This window comes from Blennius ocellaris, assembly GCF_963422515.1.
Source record: "Blennius ocellaris genome assembly, chromosome: 21".
NCBI classification, from domain to species: domain Eukaryota; kingdom Metazoa; phylum Chordata; class Actinopteri; order Blenniiformes; family Blenniidae; genus Blennius; species Blennius ocellaris.
The window spans coordinates 16,959,744-16,985,629 of record NC_137670.1 but is presented as its reverse complement, the minus strand read 5'-3'; the positions used below and the strand labels follow the sequence as shown (position 1 = coordinate 16,985,629).

Below are 25,886 nucleotides of genomic sequence, written 5' to 3'. Positions count from 1 at the left end.
TCATTTGGATGGGGTGATTGTTTTTGGCTCAGCATTGTATGGGAAGAGTAAAAAAAAAAAACAACTAAATAAATGCATGAATAAAGTTTTGCGCTAGGAATGAGAGAGGAAAACTATAGGAAAAGGCATCTGGTTAACTTGTCAACCTGTCAGCAAGTTACAGGAACCAACTGAACCAATCTGAACATGATAGATGTGTTTTACTGTAAATGTCACCAAATAAAAGCAGCTTGGCAAGCTCAGGTTGAGCTGCTTTAAGGCCGTCAATTTCTTCAGTTGACTTTCATGAGTGGACAAGAAAGAGGTGGGGGGGGGGGGGGGGGGGTTAGAGGAGGACAGTCAGCAAAGATTTGGCCTTTAAATAAGGCAAGTGGGATAAGACAAGAAATGAAGGAGAGCGAACTGATTCACAACAGCAGGATGAGAAAACAAAAACGAAGTCTGCGTGGGCGTGGGCGTGCACGTGTGTGTGTGTGCGCGTGTGTGTGTGCGTGTGTGTGTGTGTGTGGGTGAGTGACAATCAAAGAGGTGACGACTGACTATTGAGGTTGGCAGGGCACACAGTGATGCAAGTAATTTGAGGTTAAGAGCTCACACTTGACAAAACAGTTTTATCTGAATGCCAATATATGTAAAGGAGAACGAGGTCTGATGTAATGAAAAGGCAGGCTGCAAGCAACACTGGCACACACTCACGCAGACAGACACAAATGGAAGAGACAGAGTAAGCTCCCCCTTTTCTTGCTTTGGGAGCTCCAAAGCACATCACTTCTCAGCAGTCACACACCTCTGAGTTTATTATCCCCCAATACTGTGACCACTTTCCAAATATTAATATCTACCCCTGGTGAGATAACATATTTCAAAGGTTAGTCTGTATGCGTTTAAGAGATGCATGGATTTAGCTTGTCGCTGCTTGAAACTTTTTTTTCCCCCTCCATGTCTGTTGGAAAAAAAGCAGCAAACAGACATTTTAAGGATGATAAATTGGCAGCAGGATCCAAAATATTCATATTTTAGGCCTATTTTTGAAATAGTGAAGTCTTAGGCAGGATTCAATGGGCCTGAGGCTGAATGCCACACAGATATTGGAAAGAGATGTAAGCAGATTAAGTGTATTGTTGCATTTTGGTCTTTTTAGGAGATTTGTTGATGATTTTTCAAAAATTCCAGGCTTGATGTGTAACCCACAGACTGCAGGCATTTCCTTACATTCATTAACGTAGAATCTCCAATTCACGATTATGGAAATAGTTACAAGCCGGCTCATTTACTGATGGTGCGATGATACAGTACATATGCGGATTACGTGACAAGAGAATAAAATCTTACACAGAAATTAAAAAGTCATCTTTTGATGCGCAGCATCTTTACAGTGGAGCCTGTTTACTGCACTAACTTGTAGGGTCCTCAGTCTGTGGCAGTATGATGGATTCACTGGCCAAATAGCCAATTAGGCACTTTGTAGTCTGACAGTCCCGCAACAGGACATTTAATAATATGGAACGCGGATGTGCGTGTGTGTGTGTGTGTGTGTGTGTGTGTGTGTGTGTGTGTGTGTGTGTGTGTGTGTGTGTGTGCATAGGAAGACCACCCAAGGCCTTTTGGGTGATGCTGATAAATGGGCCTGTATAAGGCAACTACACTGCAATCTTCCCTTTTTCCATTTCTTCCTTTCTCTATCTTTCTTTTTATCTGTCGCTGATATTGTCCCTCACATATATATACCTCCTCTCTCTCTCTCTCTCCTTTTTCTTTCCAGTTTCATTCCAAATATAATGGACTGCTTTTAGCCATTGTCTGACTTTGGGGCAGAAAGAAAATATACCAATTGACTAAGTATGTGTGTACATGAGCAGAGGTGTATATTATGTACTGATGCTTGTGTGTACAACTGTTAAGGTAATAACAATCTCTTTAATACCGCTTATATCTTACATCTTCCTCCCTCCCTGCCTTTCTCTCTGCCTAACATCCTCCCACTTGCAGTTTTCCCTCCATATTGTGCGTTGAGGCTGTGTGTAAGCGAAGGTTGCAGTGTTATCATCAGCATTTACTCTCCTCGGAGTGATGTAAACTTCACATTTCTTTTCAATTGACATGGGGGGGGGGTTGTTTATAGTGGTCGAAGAGCAGAGGACATAGAAACTAACAACGGCCAAAGATGTAAAGATGTAAATAACAGGAGGTAGAGAAGGAAATCCACTCCGTGTCCTCATCTGACTTCATGAGGGAGCAGGAGTGGCTGCGAGAAAATGTGATATTAGACTTTTAAAATAGGGAAAGAAGAAGACAACGCAAGGAGATAATGGAGAAAGTGAGTGTGATGACCTGCAATCAATCAGGTAATCAAACTCCCCAGCAAGGACACAAACTCATTTATTCACACAAAATAGCTCTCACAGTTGAGTAAACATTACCAGAATTAGATACTCATTGCGACTTGGTGCTTTTACTCATTTATTGAGGTGCCCCACAATAAAGGCCGGTACGGTGGCGTTATAAAAGTCTGCTCTACTAAAATAAGGGGAGATGCAGAAACTAACAGCACACATTGTGGTCAGAGCCACACGGAATTGTAGTTTTGAAAAGTATCATCAAGAAAAAAAATGAGCCTGGAGGTCAGATGTTTGCTTTGAAAAATATCGAGATCAGTGGTAATGTAAATCTCTTCCAAAAGGTACGTGACTTTATCTGATCAACCAACTTGTGATTCCATTACAAAATCAAACACCAGCTCCCACGAGTGTCCCAACATGAAAACTACAATGTTGCTGTGTCATCGCAAAGCCTTTCTGAAAATTAAAACGTACAAGTAATGTGCTTTCACTTGAAACTGGTAGTATCAGTGACAAGTATAAATTATATGAGTTTCTCAAAGTCTCAACTGTTTTAACAATTTCTTCAGTATTCTTTGTACACACGTGGTTATGAATTTATTGTCTCTTTATTTTGTCAACAGTTTAATAGTTTTAATCGAAATACACATAATCCAAAATTGCATCTAATAGCCAATCCTTCACATCATACCAAAGCTGTTGTTTCTAGGATTTCAGAACTCCTTTCAGCAGCTGCTCACTTTTAATTCCACTGACGATGTGAAACAAGTCAAGTAAAGACAAGCAGTTAGTATCACTTTGTTTTAACAGCTGAGTTTCTTACTCCGTCTGGGTGTCCGTCTGAGGCTGTGATCACCAGGGTATAATAATCCACCGACTCCCGGTCCAGAGGATTGTCCAGAACCAAGTACCCGGAACTGGAGCGAGAGACAGAAAACACACAAAGGCCCGGTTAACCCGGTTAGCTCAAGGTTAAAGTACATCATAACAGAAGAAGACACGTGAAATATGATCAAATCAAGCAGGACTACTGCTTCATATCACATCTCAAAAAGAAGGATTTCATGAGAAGTTTATTGAAGTTATCAAAGTCCAACTAAGTTGATCACTGATCCTCAAAGCTATTCTCTCTAGAGACCCTGTGGTAACTCTCATAACGTGGCGACTGGCTTGTTTTCTTTGTTGTTTACGCCCTGTTATATGTACAACTTCAGATAAACTTTTCATGCAGTTGCGCTGCATAAAAAGGCTGAACACCCACAAGTGTGCGATTATGGGTGATGCAGATGGCACCTAATGTCTATCAGCTTGCCCCACAGTGACATCACAAAATGCCCTCTTGGGTGTTGTTGCTATAATGGCTCGGGCTGTAATGCATCATGAAACACAGTTTTCTAAGGAATGGTGACTCTTCTCTTAAAAAATGTTAAAGTTGATGTGGACAATGCATGGAGACTCCAGCGCACTCGTCTCTGACACTGAACACTGCTCACCAGAGGTGGAGGGTAACAAAGTCCTTTCACTTTATCACTTTATAGTAATAAAGCGACAATTTGACAAATGTAAACGATCGATTGTGTCAACAATGGTTGGCTGCCATGTGTTTTGCATTTTGCAGTCAAATGCATTGTTTAAATGTGTGTACAATACATGTACATACATGTATAATCATTCATGTGCACAATACATGAAAAGTACAGTGAAATACCAGTCTGTGGTTAAAACAACAAAAAGATTTTCCAAAACAAATATGTGGATTTGCTTGTATTTAATATGTAAACTTAGCATAGACTTCAAACTCTGCAGTCTCACCCGAACTACAGTACAAATAGAAATCTGAAAGACTCCAAATCTCTGAATGTTTGCAGCGCAAAGCCGATCAACTTGAAAAAGATATAATCTCATCCCAGAGTTACTCATTGAAACAATTTGATGATAATTTAATAAAAAAATGAAATAAAAAAGTCAAAACAGAAGCAGAGAGAAATGCTGAATTTAAGAGCAAATGATTATAGCCTGAGTATAAACACGCTCATGCCTGTCTGGGACCAATCAAAGCAAAAATCTTTGATGTTTGGCTTGATTGATCTTTTTCCTTATTTTTTTTCTCTCCAAGTGAAGACTCATAAAATGACTGAAGTGTTTTTCATCCTGACAACATGTGTAAATTAGGAGTCTTCTGAAATGCACAGTGAACATCAGCACTGGTTTGCAGATGTTGATTTTCCCCTGGAGGGAAATATATGAAGCTGTTAGAAAGAACTGAGAGGCTGGATTTGAACACAGCTACTGTCACGTAACTTTTAATTTCATGAAAGCACTGTCGTTGCAAAAGTATCAAAGCGTAAGAGGATCCAGTGTAAAACTACACAAAGTATATAAGCCACTTTTCAGTCATGTTTAAATACAACATATAGAGCAGGGATTTCATTAAGAGCTTGTGTATCTACAGCTGAAGCACATTTTACAGTCGACTAAGTCTTAGAAAAATCCACTTACTTGAATGAATGTAAATATAAACAGTAATTTTTTTTCATAAAACAATAAACATTTAGCTGCAAGCCTGCAAAACATTAATTACTTACTTGAAGAAGTACGAACAACCAAAATCACTACCTAAACGCATTGATGAGAGTATCTTGAACTTGTTAATTCACCCCCGGCTTACACATGCACATACACTAATACAGTTTCATTATACATTTGTTAATTATGGTTCGACTTGATGAAACATTATCTAGTTAAATAGGGGTTTTACGATCAGTTACTTGCAAATTTAAGCTGATGATCATTTATTTCAGACACATTTCTTTACATATTAAATGTATTCATATTATAGACATTCATGTATTATGTAGCGACATGTATCCCTGCAGTTGTAGTTAATATAAACTCATTCATGGCACACAAAAACAACAATGGCATCTGAAAGGCAGCAGGAAGAGGCAAGGTTGATTTCATCATTCACCTTCATCTATATTCATTTGTTCCTTACATTTGTTCATGATTCCTAAAAACTCAGTTTCACTCTCTCCAATTATTATTCAGCAGTAACACATCACAGCCAGACTGTAATTTCCATTTTGCTTAAAATGCAGGATTTTGCACTAATGTTTAACATACTGTGGTGGATGACTCAATCAATCAATAGACATACAAATGTTTAAGCATCAAAATTATGTTTATTTGTGTAACAGAAAGTTTACTATTGAAAAATGAATGGTGAAGCAGTGGTTAGCGCTCTAGCCTCACAGCGAGAATGACGTCGGTTCGAATACTGTCCAGGCCTTTTTGTGTGGCGTTTCTATGTTCTCCCCAACACTTCATGTGGAATTGTTGGGTTTTCTCTGCAAAGGTGCCTTAGATTTGACGCTATACAAATATAGTTGAATTGAACTGTTTCCTCATGGTAATCAGTTTCCTCCCACATAAACGTGCATGGAGGCTTGAATTGCCACGAGGTGTGAATGTGAGGATGTGTTGTTTGCCAAACGATGAACTGGCAGCGTGTCCAGGGTGTAATCTGCCCTTGTCCATGGTACGCTGGGATCAGTGCCAGTGCCCTGCGACCCTGAACGGGATGAAGCGGTATAGAACATGGATGGAGGAACATTCGCTCTGGGGCCTTTGCACACACATTAAACATTGAGTTATGATCAACTTCTGAAAATATGCACATTTTGATTTTGTATTTTTCATTCAGGCACATTCCAGCCAATAGGCTCAGCCACACACTGTCATTTAGTTTAGTATTTTCGTCACATCTTTTTGCCTGCTACGTAATTCCTAGCTTCTTTCATACACGGCACAATTCAAACCATCTTTTTTTTTTTTTTTTTTTTACTTATTAGTCAAATTCAATTGCTACAAATTTCTTTTCACATCTTGAACTGTGAGAACAAAGCTGACCCATGCAAGGTGAATCCCAAGATAACTCAAATTAATTAAAGAGAAGAAAATGAAGAACCACAAAGACATCCTCATAACTCTCCTCTTTACTCCCAGCTCCAACCATTGCTGCCCCACTTCTTGGACTTAAGTCATGTGAATTATTTGGCCATTACTGTCTCAAAATCTCTGCCAGAAACCTTGAAAAATGGGCCAGGAGCAGACCTACTTGGGTGCTCTTCTGGTGCAATCCGGCCAAATTCAACACAGAGGCGATATAAAACAAAACCACTCCATCCTGTTCCTATAAAACGCTGCAGTGCACGCTTCACTTTTTTTCTGTGGATAAAAGGAACCTGGCACTGGGAGGTTTTGCCAATGTGCTGAAAGATTTCACAGTGTGTAACGCAACCCACATAATATTCCTGGAGAGCACAAGTCAAGGCCTCCCAGTTAATATTAATCTGCGTTGTCATGAATTTCTCTGCATCGTCTTCACTTTTATTTTGAGCTTTTAAACTCCCATTTGTCTGTGTGTTGTTCAGTGTGTCCTCCCCCTCTGTTTGCCAGCATTTTGCACCTCAGTCTCTGGTCCTGTTCCTGTCATGTGTCTCTTTTTTCTTTCATCATTATATTTTTATCACTCTCCTGCAGTCCTTGACCACACTTTCCTTTGTCTCTCGAACCGCCTCCATAAGTTCACATAGAATCATCACCCAGCATTACCGATCCATTTGTAATGAGTAATTATTGAATACATACAACAAAAATCATGACTCTGTATGTGCATGTGCGACAAATATGCACATGAGTAAAAGAACATGTGTTTTTATATAAAGCTATGATCTGAATACAGTGTTATATGAGGAGAATTCAGGATTATTTGGACAATGTTTTCATTTGTTTGTTATTTTGGAGATGCAATTAGCTAAAAAAGGGGGAAAATAGATGTATTTCTTCGATTATTTAACAACACTACTTTAGTTTTGTGAAAAAGACCATTTATACATGATATTTATCCAAGTCAGAGCTTTGGAAGTCTTTCTTTCTTGAGTTTGTATGTTCTTTCCAAGTACAAGTGGGTTCAAAGTGAGTCTAAAACTAGTGCTTGCCCCCCCCCCCCCCCCCCCCCCGTGTTTGCCCTGCGATGGACTGGAGAGGTTTCCATGTTATACCGTGACTTAGCCCATAGTTTGCTTGAGTCTTCTGTGACCCTGAGTTTTAGAAAAACCGAAGAATGGATACAAAACAGTTTAATTTAATCTTTTGGGACGTAGCCCCCGATGGACTTGTTTAAAGAGGTAAAAGACTCTGTATCTCCGACATTAATCCATTAAATACTCAACATCAACTAAATTCCTCATTATTTGTAATTCAATCCATTAACATCCTCAACTACCATCCCCTTCAGGAAGGAAAAGTTCGTGTAGTAAACTTTCTCATTAAAATACCACTGGAAAATAATAATAGTCTAACTATGACCATTAACATTTTTTTGAAACTTGATTTGCAGTCAAGAATTACAAGGCTAAAACGATCAGGGCCAACTTTTACACATAGACTAGCATGAATCTATTAAACAAAATCATATTTGTGTGTGTGCGCGTGCGTGTGTGTGTGTGTGTGTGTGTGTGTGTGTGTGTGGGTGTGTGTGTTTCTTGTTGAAGTCAAGGTAAATTGTGTATTGTATTGTAGTCTTTTTTGGTTCATGATTCATACTTTTCTTTGTAGAAGTGGAAAGCCATTCCCATACACACTCACATTTTACTTTTTGTTGCAATATCACCAAATTCTACTGTTTTCAAACTGAATGTTTGCTGCATACAAAAAGGGCACACACAGTTTCCAAATACATTTGCATCATTTGCATCAGCTCATAGAACCTTTAGGACATATGATGTGAAGGCTCGCTTACTTCTGCTGGAGGGCAAACTGTCCATGAACGTCTCCACTGCGGATCTTGTAGGTTATGACATCCCTTTCCCGATCCACTGCCTACGAATAAACAGAGACGGCGGCATTACACATACATCCAGAAAACACTTTGCCAGGTCCAATACACAGTGACAGTAGGCCTTGGTAATTAAAATACGCACTTGTGGACAGTATTCAGTGTAAAGTATGGTAGGTTGAACAAAAAGAAGCAACTTGGAAAGCAATCAAAGTCGACCTAAATATGCTTTACACAACCTTGATAAATTAAAGGTGTGCTGCCTCTGTATGGATAGAAGAGCCAACATAACAGTCTGAATATCTGTCTTTTGTTTATAGCGATAACAAACAGGCGAGACATGCTTTAATACACTGAAATAATCTCTGTTCAACTGCTCTTGAAATTCTCTGGAATTCACTGAGGACAGAAATAAATCTTCGTCTGTATAGAAAATGAAAGTACAAAAATATAACAGGTCTCTTTTCAAATCCTAACTGACTAATAAATAACATATGAAATAATGTTCTGAATGACTCTTCTATTTTAGAAAATCCAACTTTAAAAAAATATCACTGACTGTGTTTTGATAAACAATATAGCAGATGCCTTACAAAGACACAAGTTTAACTGACAAAACATATCCACACTTTCTTTTTTTTTTCTAGAAGCACTTGCACTTTGGCATTTTGTAGGCAGATTAGAAGCGGCGCTGCCCCGACGCCCATTTGTCGGATATTATATTATCTGTTTGTGCGCGCAGTGGAGCCGCCCACGAGGCACCCTCTGGGCGGATTCACTTCACACACAACAGCACTGGAAGTATTCTGTCCAACCTGTCAGTCAATTTAAAACATTCCCTTTTTTAAAAAGCAATAAAAGCTGTACATGTTCATTATTTTATTAAAAGCCTCTCCGATGCCTCACACGGGGCTCGTAATACTAGATGTCTGGAGGATGTATGGTCACCTGAGGAGACAACGTATGGCAGCTGTGGATGGGGGGTGAAATCTGCCAGAGTTTGTGTGTGTGTGTGTGTGTGTGTGTGTGTGTGGGTGTGTGTGCGTCTGTGTGTGTACCTGCAGATTAAGCAGTGTAGCTCCAGTCCTCATAGCCTCACTGATCTCCAGGTTGTACTGTTGCCGGGGGAAACGAGGTGGGCTCTGGTTGTTTGGGGGCAGAACTTCAATATAGACTGTAGTAATGGATGACCTGGACACACATGGAGAAAACAGGGCGAGAGGGAGAGAGAGAGAGGATGAAAAAAAACCCTAAAAGAGAACCGCAGAAAAGGAAGGAGGACAGACACGGGTTGTACCAAGACGAATGGAGGAAAACTTGCAGCACAGGAGTAGATAAACAGCAGCAGCAGTAGATGAATGGAGGAGAGCGATGAGAAGAAAAACAGGAGAAAGATGGTGTGAGGATAGTAGAGGGAAACAGCAGTGTCGGGGAGGGCGAACGACCCGATATTTAAGTTAAAAGTGGTGTCTGCTTCTTTGCACTTCATGCTGTGTTTATCAAATCAATAGGAGTGTGAAGTCAGCAGCAGTGTGAGTGACAAAGAGACACGAGATAGAGTCCTGCTGCGGAGCTTCAACAAAAGCTTTTTTTTTTGCATGGCTTCAAGTTCCTATTGTGTGTTTTAACGAACTTCTCCTGCTCTCTCAAGAACCTATTTATGTAGACAGCAGGGGCTTTTTTTCTTCTTCTTCAGCAGCAGCAGAAAAAAAAACGTACCTACCCAAGATCGAGGCCAGAACTAATAAGAGGAAGCACAGTGGGTATCATAACCAGATAGACGATTCCCAGTTAGACGATACTGTTTTTCCCCAGATAGACGATTCCCATTTGGACAACTTATTATTATGTGTATTATTTCTAACATTTCGGTGGCCGAAGCCGAACAGCAATATATTTTTACACATATGACAGCTGTCCATGGATGAGTTGTCCGTTCACCACTGCAGGTGGGGAAACGGCTGCTGTTCAGATACTTTATGTCTTTAGAAAACTCACGCTTTTAGTCTGACATCGGGACCATGCTTTTTATTTGTTTTTTTCTTTTCCTGGCATTGTTGATTGTCTTTGTGTCTTAATAAAACATGTGTTTTTAGTCCAACATTTCTATTTTTTTCTTTTTTTTTACCTGCTGCAATTTTAAACACATTCTGAGCCATTTTTCCCCCCCAAAGGAACTATGTGTATTTATGTGTAAAAAAAAACATCACTATTACGATGGCAGAACCTGCTTTCACCCATGGACACATCGCCAGCAACTTGTAACCCTGCACTGTATAGATCGGTATATAAGACAGATTAATTGGCATAACTAATTATTTTATCAAAGCATAATTTTGTAAGTGCAAAAGATGTTGAATAAACTATGAATCAAACTTCCATGCAAAACCTCAGTGTAATAGATACAACAATAAAACCTTTGTAAACCCGTTTCCAGTCATCACTGGTTGCACTATTTATTTGCTAAGCCTGTATGCTCGGAGCTCCTCCTACAGGAATTTGAACCTGGGTCCCCCAAACTCAAGGACAAAGCTTCAGCTGATGTACCACTAAGGGGTGCAGCAATTTAAAAATTATAATTTGGAAAAATGTTAAGGAAAAGTGGCAACGACAAACAAATTGAATTGATAGAGGCCAATTTTCAAGTGAAAACATAAAACTTTTCAGGTTTCTGTTCACACAAATGGTGCTTGAGGACACTGAAAAGGTAAGTTAAAAAAAAAAAAAAAAAAAGGTATAGTGACAACTTGTGGCCTGGCGGGCTAACTGTATTGTATTGATCGTAAAAACAGGCATTGTTTTCAAATTGTTGCCGAAACGATGCGTTTTTACTTGAAAGGTTGTCGTGTGAACAGGGCCAGCGATAAATACATTCGCCTCAAGAAGGTGATACAACAGTTTTCAGCATTGTGGAGTCTTCATCTTCTCTCCTGGTATTTACACAATGCGTCATTACGCCGATTAAGATGTCCAAGATACTCTAAACCAGTGGTAGTTTTCTGCCTCTCTGTGTTTCCTCTGTAATAAACTACTGATCCCATCCAAAGTGTGTACCTGCCTTTTTCCCCATCGTCAGCTGGGACCGGCTCCAGCTCCCCGAGACCTTAAATCTGGATAAAGTGGGTTTAGAAGATGGATGGATGTCTGCACAGAGTGACATTATCTTGTTACAGCAGTATCCCTTGCTGTGTCCTTATACAGTCGTAAGCTGATGTGTGGCCTGAATGATGTTTAGAACGTCATGAAATCTAATCGTATGGCATTAGAGATGCAATTGGATTATTAGATTTATTCTGTTTGGATGTCGAGAAGTATATTTATGATCAATCATCTTATCAGAGAGAAGGATTGTGGGGGAAAAAAATGAAATCTGTTTCCCGAATTAGTGCAGTGAGTTTGTAAATCCATGCTTCAATTCACTTCTGATAAAAAAGATTTGTCTGTCTGACAAGCTTGATTCACACATTTCATACATACAGAGCTGCTTACAAAAAAAACTGTGAAAACTTCACAGAAAAACAGTTTGCCTCCTGGTATGTCCAGTCTTTTATCATGAACGATTTAATAACCCAGTTCTGAATGGCGACTGAATTCATATTCACCAACTACTTTCTGTCCATGGCTGCATATCAAACCAACACCACACAAATGCAAGAGCTGGGAAAGAACCGTGTGGGAGAATGTGGTTCAAACAGGTTCACATACGCTTTAATGAAGCAAAAAAACATATCCACGCTCATCTCATATCTGAAGGGTTCGAGCACGATAGTTCAGATCAGGGACCAAATGTTAGTTTAATAAATTTCTGTTAGTTTGTAAGGCCACATATTGATGAAGTGTTTTGCTCAAATAAGTAGATTGCCCTGAAATGTGGTAATGCAAAATGTGTGCATTGGTGTCAAAGATATTGAAGTTTACAGCAAATAAATTTGAATTTCAAACATAAATCTATGAGCATAAACTGCACCCGATATTTGAAACACACTGATATTTCATATTCATGAAAGAGAGTACACTAAATCCATAGTGTATGCTATTTCACATGGCTTAGATGTAATCCTCACTGCGTCCTGCTAGTGGCTCAGCTTCCTGTGTGCATTATTTTATAAGTTTCACATGTGCAAACATGCACATATGAAGGCCCTTAGTTTGTTTCAAAACATTGCACCAACATGTATCACACATAATAACCACGTGGGGAGTCCCATGCTCACATGGCCGACGAAAAGTTCTTATTTGGAGTTGGGAGGGAAAATGGAGAGATGGTACGACAATAATCATCCTGTTTTTCTATTTCGCTCAATTCAAAACATGGAGTTTTACATTGAAACATGCAAGTGGAGTGGGGAAAAAATATGTTGATGCAATGCAGACATCAAATGCACAATTCAGAATCCTTGTTGCTGCAATCTCCTCATCAGGTGGAAGCACCAAATTATGTCCATCCCCCGTATAGAATATCTCTAACTATTTCCAGGTTCATGTTTAATGCAAGCCAACCTATAGGAGACAATCAGCTGATCTGCAAGCAAGCAGGACGGTGGTGGTGTTTAATGTTGCCACGGTTACACCGGGAGCTTTCATCTTCAGTCTCAACTGCGACAAACTCCATCTATCAAGACGTTGCCTGCATGAATGACATTTTTCTTAGAGGGCGTTATCGTCTTTGATGAAGAAGATGAAGTGAGGGTCTTCATACCTGTGGTGCTATTGTGGACTACCCCATGGGACTTATTTAAATACTCAAGACCTCTACAAGCTCGTCACATCAGCGGCCCAATTCCTATGTGAAGCTCCTGATTGTATTCCGTGATCACAGTCGCCACAGGATGCCAAGTGACTTCAATCGCTCATTTTATGTTCTGTGATGTTTAAATGGCGTACGTTACATCAGACGCGACTCTCGTCAAAGAGTCCTGTTTGAGAGGGACCCATTCTTTTTGCTTTGTATCTCCTCCCACTTGGAGAGATTTTTAAGAAGCATGGCATATCTTACCACTTTTATGCAGATGACTGCCAAATGTATATGCCCATTGCCAAGAATGAGCACAGCCCCCTGACACCCCTGCTCGACTGTCTAGGTGACATTAAGGCTTGGTTAGCCCAGAATTTTTTTAAACTGAATGAGGGAAAAACCGAAATGATGGTATTTGGATCAGCCCTCACGGACTTGGGATCACTCGAAAATTATTTGCATCCCAAAGTCACCAGCCTTGGCGTCACCATAGACAGTGATTTTAGATTTGATAAACAGATCAATGGCGTTTTAAAATCGGGCTTTTATCATCTTCGACTTTTATCTAAGGTTAAGCCGTTTTTATCTTTTAATCTTTTTGAGCAAGTCGTGCACGCTTTTATTTCTTCTCGTCTGGACGACTGCAACGCACTTTATTCGGGCGTACGCCACAAAGCACTTTCCCGCTTGCAGTTAGTCCAGAACGCTGCGGCACGACTTTTAACAGGGACCAAAAAACGAGAACACATCACCCCTATCCTTGCATCTTTGCACTGGCTCCCTGTTAATTTTAGAATTGACTTTAAAATTTGGTTGTTTGTTTTTAAAGCTTTGAATGGACTGGCCCCTCAGTACATTACAGAGCTCATCAAAATGTATCAACCCCCCCGAGCTCTGAGGTCTGAGGGCCAGCTCCAGCTCGTGGGTCCAAAGACGAAGTGTAAAACCAGAGGGGGCAGAGCGTTCTCCGTTGTCGGCCCTAAGCTGTGGAACGCTCTGCCCCTCCACGTCCGAACAGCCCCCACTTTGGACTGTTTTAAATCACGTCTTGAAACCCACTTTTATTCTCAGGCTTTTAACGCCGCGTGAGTCGTGTGGTCCCCTGTGTCCTTTATTTATTTTATTGTTCTTATTTATTTTTATTGCCTTTTAAGCGTTTTTAAATTTCTATTTATTCTTTTAAATTGTTGTATTCTTATTTGTAGTTTTTTTTAATGTGTTTGTAGTTTTTAATCTGTTTTTATTTTTATTTTAAGGTTTTTTTAGTGTTGGACTGTTTAGTTTAGTTTTTTTTTTGGTTTGTTTTGTTTTTTATGTGCAGTCACATGTGCAGCACTTTGGGAACACGTTGTTGCTAAAATGTGCTATATAAATAAAAGTGGATTGGATTGGATTGAGAGCTGGGAGACTGTATAAGATTGTCCTACAATCTGTTGGAATTATACCCAATTTGTTGCTCGGTCGGTAGAGTGGTCGGCTCTCAATCGGAGGGTTGTGGGTTTGATTCCGCATCTCCATGTGCCAACATGCTGAAGTATCTTTAAGCAGGACACTGAACCCCAATTTACTTCCAATGGCTGTTTTGATTATCTACAATGACAGCTGGTTTACAAATCTGTTTCACGAATTTCCCTCTGGGATTAATAAATTACTTCTGTTCTATTCTATTCTATTCTATTCTATTCTATACATAAGAAGAAATAAAATGTTGACATAAAACGGTGTAAAAACACCCATAAAAGACAAACAAAAATATGTTCAATTAAGTCAAAAAGGAGGAAAACGAGAAAAATAATAAAAGGTAATTTATGTTGTAAAACATCCTGTATATATGAAAACTGTTTAAACACACATTTGTTCAATATAATCCTTTTCAGCATCATCAATGTCACCAGACTCTCCCATAAAGCTTCAAAGCCAATGCACCAAATGAGATATTAATTGCTTAAGTAATTATTTTCAAAGGGAGTATTGAAGCATACAATGTCCTACAGAAAGGCATCTGGATAAAACTGCCAGTGTAAAATGTAATCAATCTGGCTATTTCTATTCACTCCATTTGTAATCAAAAGTTTTGTTGGGAAGGAAAAAAAAAAAAGTTGATTACTTCTGTTTTCCTCGTATTCAGATCAGCTCTGATTCAGCCAGAATTCGAGGTGTGGGGAAACCGCGGGGATTTTGTTTGTGTGTCGCGTTGTGAGCGAGAGGCGGTGAGTTTCAGCTGGGGGAGAACTCAAAGAATAACTTTACTCGAGCTGGATCATCAACTGAAACCACCAAAAGAACCTCGGGTCTAAATAGCCCGCAAAATGTGTTTATGTTCACAATGATAAATAAATAAAGACGTGGGGAAAAGGCTGGGAAAATGGAGGCTGCGGGAAAAAGTGAAAGCCCGTGTTTTAATAACGTAATTCAGATGGCATTATTAATGAATAGCGATTGACTGGAGATTATTCAGTTGCAGTTTCCACAGTAGCCGGGGCTTCTTTCTCATCCCATCTCTCTTTCATAAAACTCTCTGTCCTCCAGTAAAAAACATTTTTTTAAACAAAATTTTTTGTTTTGTTTTGTTTTGTTATTACGTCTCAGAATGTTTCACTCTTTAACAGAACCAAAAACACACATACAATTGCATTTATGCTAGAAATTCTTGCCTGAACTGGTTTAATCTTGAGCGTCTTGCGTTTGTGAGCTGTGTGGCGCTCGCCTCACCTTTGAGTCTCCACTCGGCTCCAGTGTACACACAAATACAACAAAAATAAACACATTTAAGCCGCTCTTTCCACTACTGGTGCGGTAAATCAGGTTCAATGTGGGTTTAGGTGAGCGGCTTGGTCACTGAGTACACTTTTTTTTTTTTTTGATCTCTCGGCGTAAAATTGCTGCTTTTCACTGTCAAAGACTTTTGGTCTGGCTGCTTTAAAGCTTTCACACATTTGTCTCATGACTCTCTGATGAACTACTCGTGATTTTAATCGATACAGCTGCCCGCACCTTCTGGGTCGCTGCTCGTCGTTCATAACCCGGAGCTCATTTCATATCTTATCCTTTCAAACTGTGCACACGGGTAATTACAGAGCTGTAAATACGGCCGGACTAAGACATGGCGGATGTGTTTTCTGCAGCAGCCAGTCCAACTTGGGATGGTAAACTAAGAAGGCTCGGGAAAATTAGGCAAATGGCATTACTTATTGGTGACAACAAAACAACCTCCCAAACAAGAAAGATTTCTATCACTAACACATTAGTGATGTGAAATGGTGTACCATGGGAGAAAAATATGTGCATCATGCAAATCAATAAATGTATTTCAAGTAAAAGTGTCTTTTTGTGTGTGTGTGTATTTTACACTGAGTCCTTGCAGACTCTGACTTGTGTGTTATGTCTACAACGTTAACACTTATTAGATCAAACTGTAAACACACATAAGAAACAAGCTTCTCTCCATCATGGGATAATGTTTCTCCCCCATTAAAATAAGTCAAAAGTGTTGCTTCGGAGGGTTTAATTTTAACCTGATATCCTGATATTGTTGTTAAAGGTTTGTTTATTTGAAGTCTACATGAAGTATGTTTACAATGAAACTCCTTGACCCAAAGAAGTTCTTGAAGGATATTTTAATACTTCAAGATGAGTATAAAGATACAGAATAACAATTATGCAATCTTCTTTTTGTGTAGAATAGTGTGAAACTGACTAACGTTACACAACTTTGATAATTTCTCTAAATATATATTTATCCCCCATACAATATTGATTCAGACTGTCCTACAATGCAATATGTTCATGTATTCAGGAGACGTATTTGGTGTGTGTTTGAAACTACATCAGTACAGTTTCAAACTCATTGATGCATCAATCAGGTGCAAAAACTGGAAATATGAAGTTGCTGTGTAAGTGTACAAGTGATGATGCTTTCATCAGAAAAACGACAAAAACACCACGTTACCCAACAATTGGCACCAAACATAAGACCCGTGGACCAAAACCGGTCTGCAAGATGCTCCAATCCGGACAAAAAAACCAAGCAAACTTTAAAAATGTATAAAAAAAACTTCTTTTTACACATTTCTCAAGAGTAGCGGACACGACACACCACAGTGAGACCCAAGCTGAGATATCGGTGATGCTGCCATGAAAGTGAGTAAACTAGCATTAAGTTTCAAAGCCATGCTGTCAGGGTTTTGGGACATTTTACTGTATTTTGCAGCAAAATGTATCATTACAATTTACTTTCTGTTGAGATTGTATTCATTTTCCGTCATTATATATATATATATAATTTAATTTAATTTATTTATTTATTTTTTCCATGAAATATATTCTGCACCACAACCATGAAAAATTATAAAGTTTAATTTTAAAAGTTATGTATGGGACTATTTTACCACTCTGACCCACTTGTGATGAAATTAGGATGTTATGTATACACCCCTGATTCAGAATAATATATAACGATACACAAATATAACCAAATACAGGCACAAGTTAAATTAAGTAAATGAAAACATTATCTTGGTTTCATGGAGGTCCCTACATAATATGATCTAAAGTCATTAAAAATGACTTTTTAATATGGTCATATAACCATAGACAATAGGCATACTTTCATTGGTACATAGCCATTTACTTACAGCTCATGTTGGTTGTAGCTAACACAAGTATTCCTCATGTGTGGATTCCAGTATTCTAGGATTTTCATGTGATTTTAACCACTTTTCATGCAAATATAACTTTTGAAATCCTCAAATATTAATACAATATTAATACAACCTTAGTAATAAACCTCCACTCAGAATATAATTAGGATTTATATTGTGTTAATAATTGATATTTTGCATGAACTTGCTTATCATTCTGTCTACAAAACAGCAATTTGTATGAAATCCATAATTTCCTGCAAACCTTAAAATGTATATTAAATACGCTGCTTAGACTCTGCGGTTGGTGACCCAGTATCTTATTTTAGTGTTCTTCTTTCAGTGTTGTTGTCCTCATTTCTTTCTAGCCTCCAGTTTGATAAAAGTATAAATGAGACCCATGAGCATAAGCTGTTGTCTGCATGTTGTCTGGGGTGCATTTATCTAAGCGGAGAAAAGCTCTCCTAATCTCAATAAAACATGTATCTTCAGGGTTTTACAAAAGTTCCAGACTGATAATATGAAGACATAATACTCTAACACCAAGTTTCAAATGAAATAATAAAAAAAAGCTGTCTATCATTTTCTTAAGGGAAAAAAAAAAAAAAAAAAGCCGACACAGCTCATTGTGTGGTCCTGACCCAAACTTTCTCCATACCCAGCAGCAGAGATAGATATTGATTTGTTATGCAGGTTATGTTTTCAGCTGAGATAAACAGGGGGTCTGGGGAAATTTGGGGACAATCTGTGAGCCAATCACTGGAACCGCCTCAATCTGCAGTGTTTCACGTTCGGTATTGATTTGGCAGGTACGTCGCTGGAAGTCCGAGAGGAGAGAGAGAGAGAGAGAGAGAGAGAGAGAGAGAGAGAGAGAGAGAGAGAGAGAGAGAGAGAGAGAGAGAGAGAGAGAGAGCACCTGAGTTTTTGGGTTGGCTCACAAATATTGATGGAAATGAGAAGACGAGAAAGACAGTGTGTGTGTATATAGATAGATAGATAGATAGATAGATAGATAGATAGATAGATAGATAGATAGATAGATAGATAGATAGATAGATAGATAGATAGATAGATAGATAGATAGATAGATAGATAGATAGAGAGAGAGAGAGAGAGATAGATAGATAGATAGATAGATAGATAGATAGATAGATAGATAGATAGATAGATAGATAGATAGATAGATAGAGAGAGAGAGAGAGAGAGAGATAGATAGATAGATAGATAGATAGATAGATAGACAGAAGATAGATAGATAGATAGATAGATAGATAGATAGATAGATAGACAGAAGATAGATAGATAGATAGATAGATAGATAGATAGATAGATAGATAGATAGATGATAGATAGATAGATAGATGATAGATAGATAGATATATAGATAGATAGATAGATAGATATAGGTTGTTTTTTTTTCAAGGTACTGAGAGAATTTTTGTAGGAATATGATTGGACAAGGACCTGCACTTGGTCTTCACAATCCTCCTGACCTTTTGGATTTCAAGCAGCGGGCATCAGAAAGGTTTTTCCGCAGGGATAATTGGCTTGTGGTGGGCAAGCATTCACGGCAACATGACTTTTTGATCCTTCCTATCATTGTGACGTTCGCCCACCAATAGGAAAGCTGGGTCTAGACCTTGGTGAGACAGGTTAGCTTTGACATACTGATGATGTTCTTCATGTTTGCTGGCTGTTGCTGCATGCAGATGAAGAGATGCTGGTTGCTGCACTCAGATCAACCTGCTTGCTCCTCAGCAGGAAGTGAGGCCTGGAATTCTGAGTGAAAGGGTTAAAGTAGATTGAAGCTTGAAAGGCACTGGGACTTTACCACTGCATCCGTGCAACCAAGCAGTCCTGGCGTTGATTTAAAAGATTAAGCACAATAAATCAGTAAAGGCTGTGGTTATGAGAAAATTCATAAAATCACTGACTTTTTAATTAGTGCAGTTTCTCTCTGATCTGCACCTCCACTTCCTAATTTGTCCTGGAGCAAAGGACAAAAGACTGACAGCGCAGCCAAGCAAAACTCTTGAAAGTGATTGTTGGAGCTTTCAGAAATGTATTATTAAACCAAATGTCAAACCTTCTAATTAGACCAGTTGAGCAGATTTACTGGCCTCAAGTGACTTTTCACTTATGTAACTGAAATCTACATCTGTTTAAAAATGCAGCAAAATGTTTTTTTTTTGTTTCACTCCTGCAACAATACAAGTCACTGTGGAAAAACTGGATGAAGAAACTTTTCTGGACGGTCTGAATGAGACTGCTGACACTTTGGGAAAACGCCAGGGAAAACTGTGTTTCAAGGTATGGAAGGCACTTTTGTTTTAAGCAACTGGGATCCATGTAGGAGTTCAAAGCTAAAAAAAATAAGGTGATTGGAGTATCAAAACTGTTAATAAGTGTTATCGAGTGAATATGATCTGCTACCCGTGACCACATTTGAAAACGTCGCTGTGTATGCAAATGCAAAAACTATACTAATTTTAGTAAAATTGGACTTAAGGAATAGATTCAAATGCTGATTAAGTTAATTATTAGTTTAGATTAACTAATAATCTTGACTAATCATCTGCTCCTGTTTTGTGTTTTGAGGAAAATGATTAAGATTTGTATGTTGGTATTGAGAGAGAAATAGTCTTCCAGCCAGCTATAAACACAACATCACCTTTCAGTAACTAATACCTTTGCTAATCACCTGTTGATATCACACGCATCGCAAGATATTCCTTTTTGCATTAACGTGAAACTTGAACAATAATGCTGCCGGTTTCACTTTTTGGACGACAGTGAAGCAAAGTGCTACAGTTATCCAGAGCGTGAACGATAGCTTGACACTCATACACATCTCCAAATACTTCTCTTTTTCATTGTCCTGCATGTCTCCCAAGTCCCCTGATGGCTCATCAAAGCTGATTACAGGACACTGAACAGAGCAGACATGTCTGATTCCGGTGACCGACAGTTCAAATCAAACATTCCACTGAGCAGTGACAGTCTGAAGCTTGATATGACAGGTGTTAGAGAAATGTTTTCACTTTATTCTATCTAAGGAGCAAACATGGTTTCGGTGTTGCCCTATGGCTTCCTCTCAAACTCAACCCAATAAAGTTGCTTAAAAGAAATCCCATTGGAATCACAAATGCAAATAACAATCACAATAATCATGGACTGTACATAACTGCAGTCCAATAATCATAGATTGTATAATAGCGTCGTTTCTCCTTAAGCACTTTTTCTCATTACTTTCTACGCGGGAGGTGTGCATTGACGTGTGAGGTGAGACGTTTCATTAGAACACATGATACTCGTTGTTGATTAAAGAGCTTTGTGCGTCTGCCACTGATTGTTGCTTTTGTTCTGCAGTTTATTATTGTAAATGAACAACTTGGCTTGTTTGCAGTGTTAATTCATCCTTTTGTTGAAAAACCCCCATGTCAAAAATACAAAGAAGCACGGCCCAGTGGCGTTGGAGTCGTTCAGGCAAACCTTACTTCTGTTTACCTGGTTTCTGTTTTTATACGCTGAAGCCAAAATTTTCCACGTTCAAGACTTTCCCTTATAGTGTTTCAGTTTTTTTGAAGATTTACAACAAGACAAGAAAACGGAAAAAATAAAAACATGGAAGTGAAACAATGAAAGGGATCGCAGACATCAAAAGACATAGCCGAGACAGTAACCAGAAGAGAACAAAAAGAAAAAGAGAAAAATGCAACGAGTCCCTTTTTTATGTGATGTTTCTTGAGTCAAACTGAGGCATGGCGCAGCACAAAACACACAAAGAATCAAACTGCCTGCCAGTGCAGCTGCTCCATCAATCTGTGGCGCAGTGTAGGCTGACCGTGTTCCAGTGGCTGAGCGGTTCGATGGCTGGATCCGCTTCTCACCGCCAATATTGCACTCAAATTTCACAATTTAGCCCCTCTCAGCTATTGAATCGATGCACCGGGAGTTTACAAAATATCAGAAGCGGCTGCATTTTCCATGAAATAACCTGAGTCGGGGAAGAGCCTCGGGGTGTGAGGTGCTAAAGATTATGGCCACTTAGCGATTCAATTCATGGAGCAGAGATAAATGGCAAAAGAGCAGGACTCAGGGGAGAGCAGAAATTACTAAGAGAACGAAGAAGTCGCCTCGTAGAGTTTGTCTTGAAAAACACAATGGGCTCCGGTTCATTATATTCGGTTTCTTTTACATTTATTCGCCACGTCACACATGCCTCATCAAAAACACAGCCAGTATAATTTTCTGTCTGTTCTCAAGTTGAAGGTAATGATGCACCCTTTTATCACCTTTTATTCAATCATCTTCACACTTACTACCCATTTCCCTTAAATGGACTAATTACCAACAGTCTTCCCATTTTCAGGCTATGGCTCACGATGCAAACAGAGAAAAAGAAAAGTGACCTCTGCGTGGAGACAGAGACGACGTATAAAAAGGAGAAAGCCAAGATGAGCCGACGGTGAAAATGAGTGCGAAACCTCTGGAAATCTGATGACCTTTCAAGCCCGGTATGGATAGAGGAAATGAGTGCAGGAGCAGAGAGAGAGAGAGAGAGAGAGAGAGAGAGAGAGAGAGAGACCCCAACCTTCTATCAGGAACAGGCCCATTGTCCAAAGCTTCTACAGTCAGTGCAAAGCTGCGTCCAACAGCGAGCTCCACGCCTGGCGCCACAGTGATGACCCCGCTGCTGTGGAAACAAATCAAAGACATTTCAGCTTTCAATACAATACTCTTTAGAAACCCCTTCAACCTACTTTTAGAAACCCCTTCAACCTACTTCCCCTATAATTACACTCTCGCTGATTTCTTGATTAATCTGTATCAGGGGTGTCAAACATAAGGCCCGTGGGCCAAAACCGGCCTGGAAGAGGCTCCAAACCAGCCGAACCACCAAGCAAATTCTAACAATGTCAAAGAAATTATAGATTTAAAAAAAAAAGTTTTTTTAGTACACTCAACAGAACACAGACCCGAGCTGAGAGATCGGAGATGCAACAGTGACATTTCACTGTATCGTCCAACAATTTGCTTTACGTTGAGATTGTAGTCATTGTTTAGTAGTAATATGTTTTTTTTATTACTTATACTCTCCATCTCAACAAAGATACATTTTAAAGTCTAAAATTAAAGGCTTTTATGGCACAGTATTTCAAGTTAAAATCGGGCTGTATGTGGCCTCAACTAAAACGTGCTTGACAACCCTGAGCCGTATAGTAATTTACTCCAACATACCAAACATGTACACACTAAAATATGTTGAGTTTAGTTTGTAAACAAAATGTAAACACATCGAGTGGGTATCAAGTTATTTTTGTGAGATGATAAAAACTCTTTAAATTGGGATATTTTATTTTATTTTTCATTGCTTTTAAAAAGGAAAAAACCAAATACGCGTATGAACATCTCTCATACACCATATACTATATAATGACAGTAGAAACACTGCCTTGTTTAACGAATCCTCATCCTCCAACCTGTCATTTCTGTTATTCTTTGGTATGTCTGTTATGCAACGTCTCATCTTGCATTTGTTGTTCTAAATAAAAACTCTTTCGCGTATGAAATTCCACACATTAATCAAACAAGGGTTTCTCATGGTTTTAAATGGGAATGCATTGCCAAAGTGCAGCACTTTGCTTGAACACAGTAATGGGCTCATCAAGCTGGACATAATGCAAGTGTGTCACGATTATTTTTTTCTATCCCCACAATGAGATATTAACCACAGCTATGCTGCTGAGAAAAATATAAATCTAAATGGTAACGGCACTCTAAATGGAAATATGTTTTTTGTTTGTACATAGCAATCAACTCCCTTCATTAGATTTGACAAAAAAGGACATTGTTGATTTAGATACACAGTGAACAGTTTAGTTTTCTTTATGGAGTTTTGCAAGTGGCAGCACGCAGATTTAAAGATCATTGTTTTCATTGTTAGTACTTTGTCTCCTCTGATTTGCCTGGGTGGCACCACTGAGTTCACAGTAATTATATAAAGAAATATCCTTACAGCAGAACTCATTTCAGCTCGGGGGCCACATTCAGCTGAATTTCAGCTGAAAATATCGAAATGTGAATCAATTCTCAATCCCCAGACTTTCACCAACTTTTCACCAACTATATTCTCTATGCTCCTGCTAGTACACAATAAAGAGGCTATACTGTATCTTGGTTTCACTGCATCACTACCCAGTTTTTTGCAGTTCAGGGTAGTAGGGATGGCGATTTTCTTCCCACCAATTAGAAATTCAGATTACCGGTAGTAATTTTTGAAAAGCCTAAATCTGTTGAAAGCAATTTACGGTTGTTGAGGTACCTACATTTTAGTACTATCATCAAGGATAAGCTTAATTTATGACAGATTAGCATGACATCATATCAAAATCTACTATTACTACTATGACTAATACTACTACTGTCTCGCTAACGACAGGGAATTAATATACAAAGAATTAGTAAACGGCTAACAGGCTGGCTGAGAATTAACGATTTCGACCAATGAGAATGCCAGTTTCATTTCTCTAATAGTCATATACTTTGTGTGTGGATTGTTACATTTCAGATTGTTAGCAGTATTTGTGATGGAAATAAGAAGTTTTTAAGACAATACCAAGAAGCGTCAATGTGGGATATTGACAAAGACGTCGAGAACAAATTTAGTTGGGAATGACTACAATGAAAAGTCACAGTGACGGTTAAAATTGGGAAAAAGATTGATGAGATCAACTTGTCAAGAAATAGGGTTTGGGTTGTGGACTGTTCAGCGGATATCATGAAGACTGTGTAAAGTGATTTTTATTAAATATGTACAATTTATTGGAGGTCTTATTATGTTGGCTATGTGCAAAATACTTTATAAATTTTATACAAATATTTTATGAAGCCATTTTAGCGGCTTTATAAAATGGGTAGAAAGTGATTCAGCTGAAACAATTTCTTCCTGTTGCCATCCCTGGGGTATTTATGCAGTGTTGCCCACAATGGACAAATCCTGATATTTCGTTTGGGGGGGGGGGGTTGCCGTCCATGTTTTCTTTGTAATTATTTCACTTTGCAGCTTCATACCACAATTTATTTTCTGCTTTATATTAAGCCTTTATGTTACAGTAAATAAGCAGTCCGTCAGCTAGACAGCATGAAACTCAACACTCATCAAACAAATAACCTTTTTACAACCTTTGCAAAATTATAAAGCGCCTCCGCAGTATTGTGTCAGAGGCTCCTTTTACCTGTCGTCTATCACGAAGTGACCCTGGTCTCCAGCTAAGATCCGATAGGTGACTTTTCCATTTGGACCTGCGTCAGAGTCCACGGCCGAAAGCTACAAAAGCACACATAAAAAGGAGATGAAATAAACACAACGTGAAACACATGTGCATTAAATGTGGTGCGATTTTCGTGAATACGTCTGTTTTATCGGGCTCACCTGCAACACAGTTTCTCCCGCCACCATATCGGTAAACAGGTTGACGTGGTAGGAAACGTTGGAAAACGTCGGGGTGTTGTCATTGGCATCCAACACAGTTATCAGCACCGTGACTGGAGCGCTCTGCTGGACGCCATCAGATGCTAATAGCTGCAAAAACACATAAGAAAAAGAGAATAATGTGGCCAACTGGGCAGAAATAAGATGTTTCCTTCTCGGAGAAAAGGCGATGATTTGGAGAATGCCAGTGGAGAGGTGGTGGGCGGAAAATATGCTCAATCTGTCCTTGACGTCTTCATATCGTCTGTTTTCTTGTTTCCTTTGAGGTAGGCAGGCTTTTTTTCTTCTTCTTTTTTCAGTTTTAAATCTGTGATCTGTGTCTAATTTATGTTTCTTCTCAACAGTTTACTGATCTATTCACTGAGCTGCACTTTCATGGAGAACTAGCAGACATGGAAATATTTTAATTTCCATCAGTCAAGACGTGTAATCTTTGTTTCAGAAAAAAGCTAACTTTCACTGCCACGTCGCCAGTTTCTTCTCCAAAATTCAAAAACAGTTTCTGAAATGGCTCAGCTTCCACATTTTTATTTAAAATATATAAAGCATTTTTATGTTGTATCTGTGCTAGTAAAGTGAGTCATCTGCTTGGTATATACAATAATCCTGGTTTTTACTTTGACTTTGACTTTTTCTCTCTTCTGTCTCCAAATAATGAGCTGGTTGCACCAAGATGAGACAAAACATGTTCGTGTTCTTAGTTGAGAGATCATACAGTGATCACTAACAAAAAATGTGATTCTTCACCACCGCCAATCTTCTTCACAAGCTCATCTGCCAAGAAGCCGATTGACTCCTTCAAGTGAAAATCACTCCCCCATTCCTCAACACCCCCCCC

The 25,886-nt window shown here is 38.9% G+C and overlaps 1 protein-coding gene across 1 annotated transcript in view; it reads right to left on the bottom strand.

Annotated features, from left to right (window-relative positions):
* Window positions 1–25,886, bottom strand: part of LOC308145428 (protocadherin-15-like) — a gene marked incomplete at both ends in the record, with an annotated part of 165,882 nt that overhangs the window by 76,494 nt on the left and 63,502 nt on the right. The window contains 6 exons of the mRNA XM_080516871.1: window positions 3,163–3,256; window positions 8,143–8,222; window positions 9,237–9,369; window positions 22,148–22,249; window positions 24,792–24,883; window positions 24,989–25,138. Of these exons, the coding sequence (XP_080372997.1) occupies window positions 3,163–3,256; window positions 8,143–8,222; window positions 9,237–9,369; window positions 22,148–22,249; window positions 24,792–24,883; window positions 24,989–25,138 (651 nt within the window). The remainder of the gene's footprint in view (window positions 1–3,162; window positions 3,257–8,142; window positions 8,223–9,236; window positions 9,370–22,147; window positions 22,250–24,791; window positions 24,884–24,988; window positions 25,139–25,886) is intronic.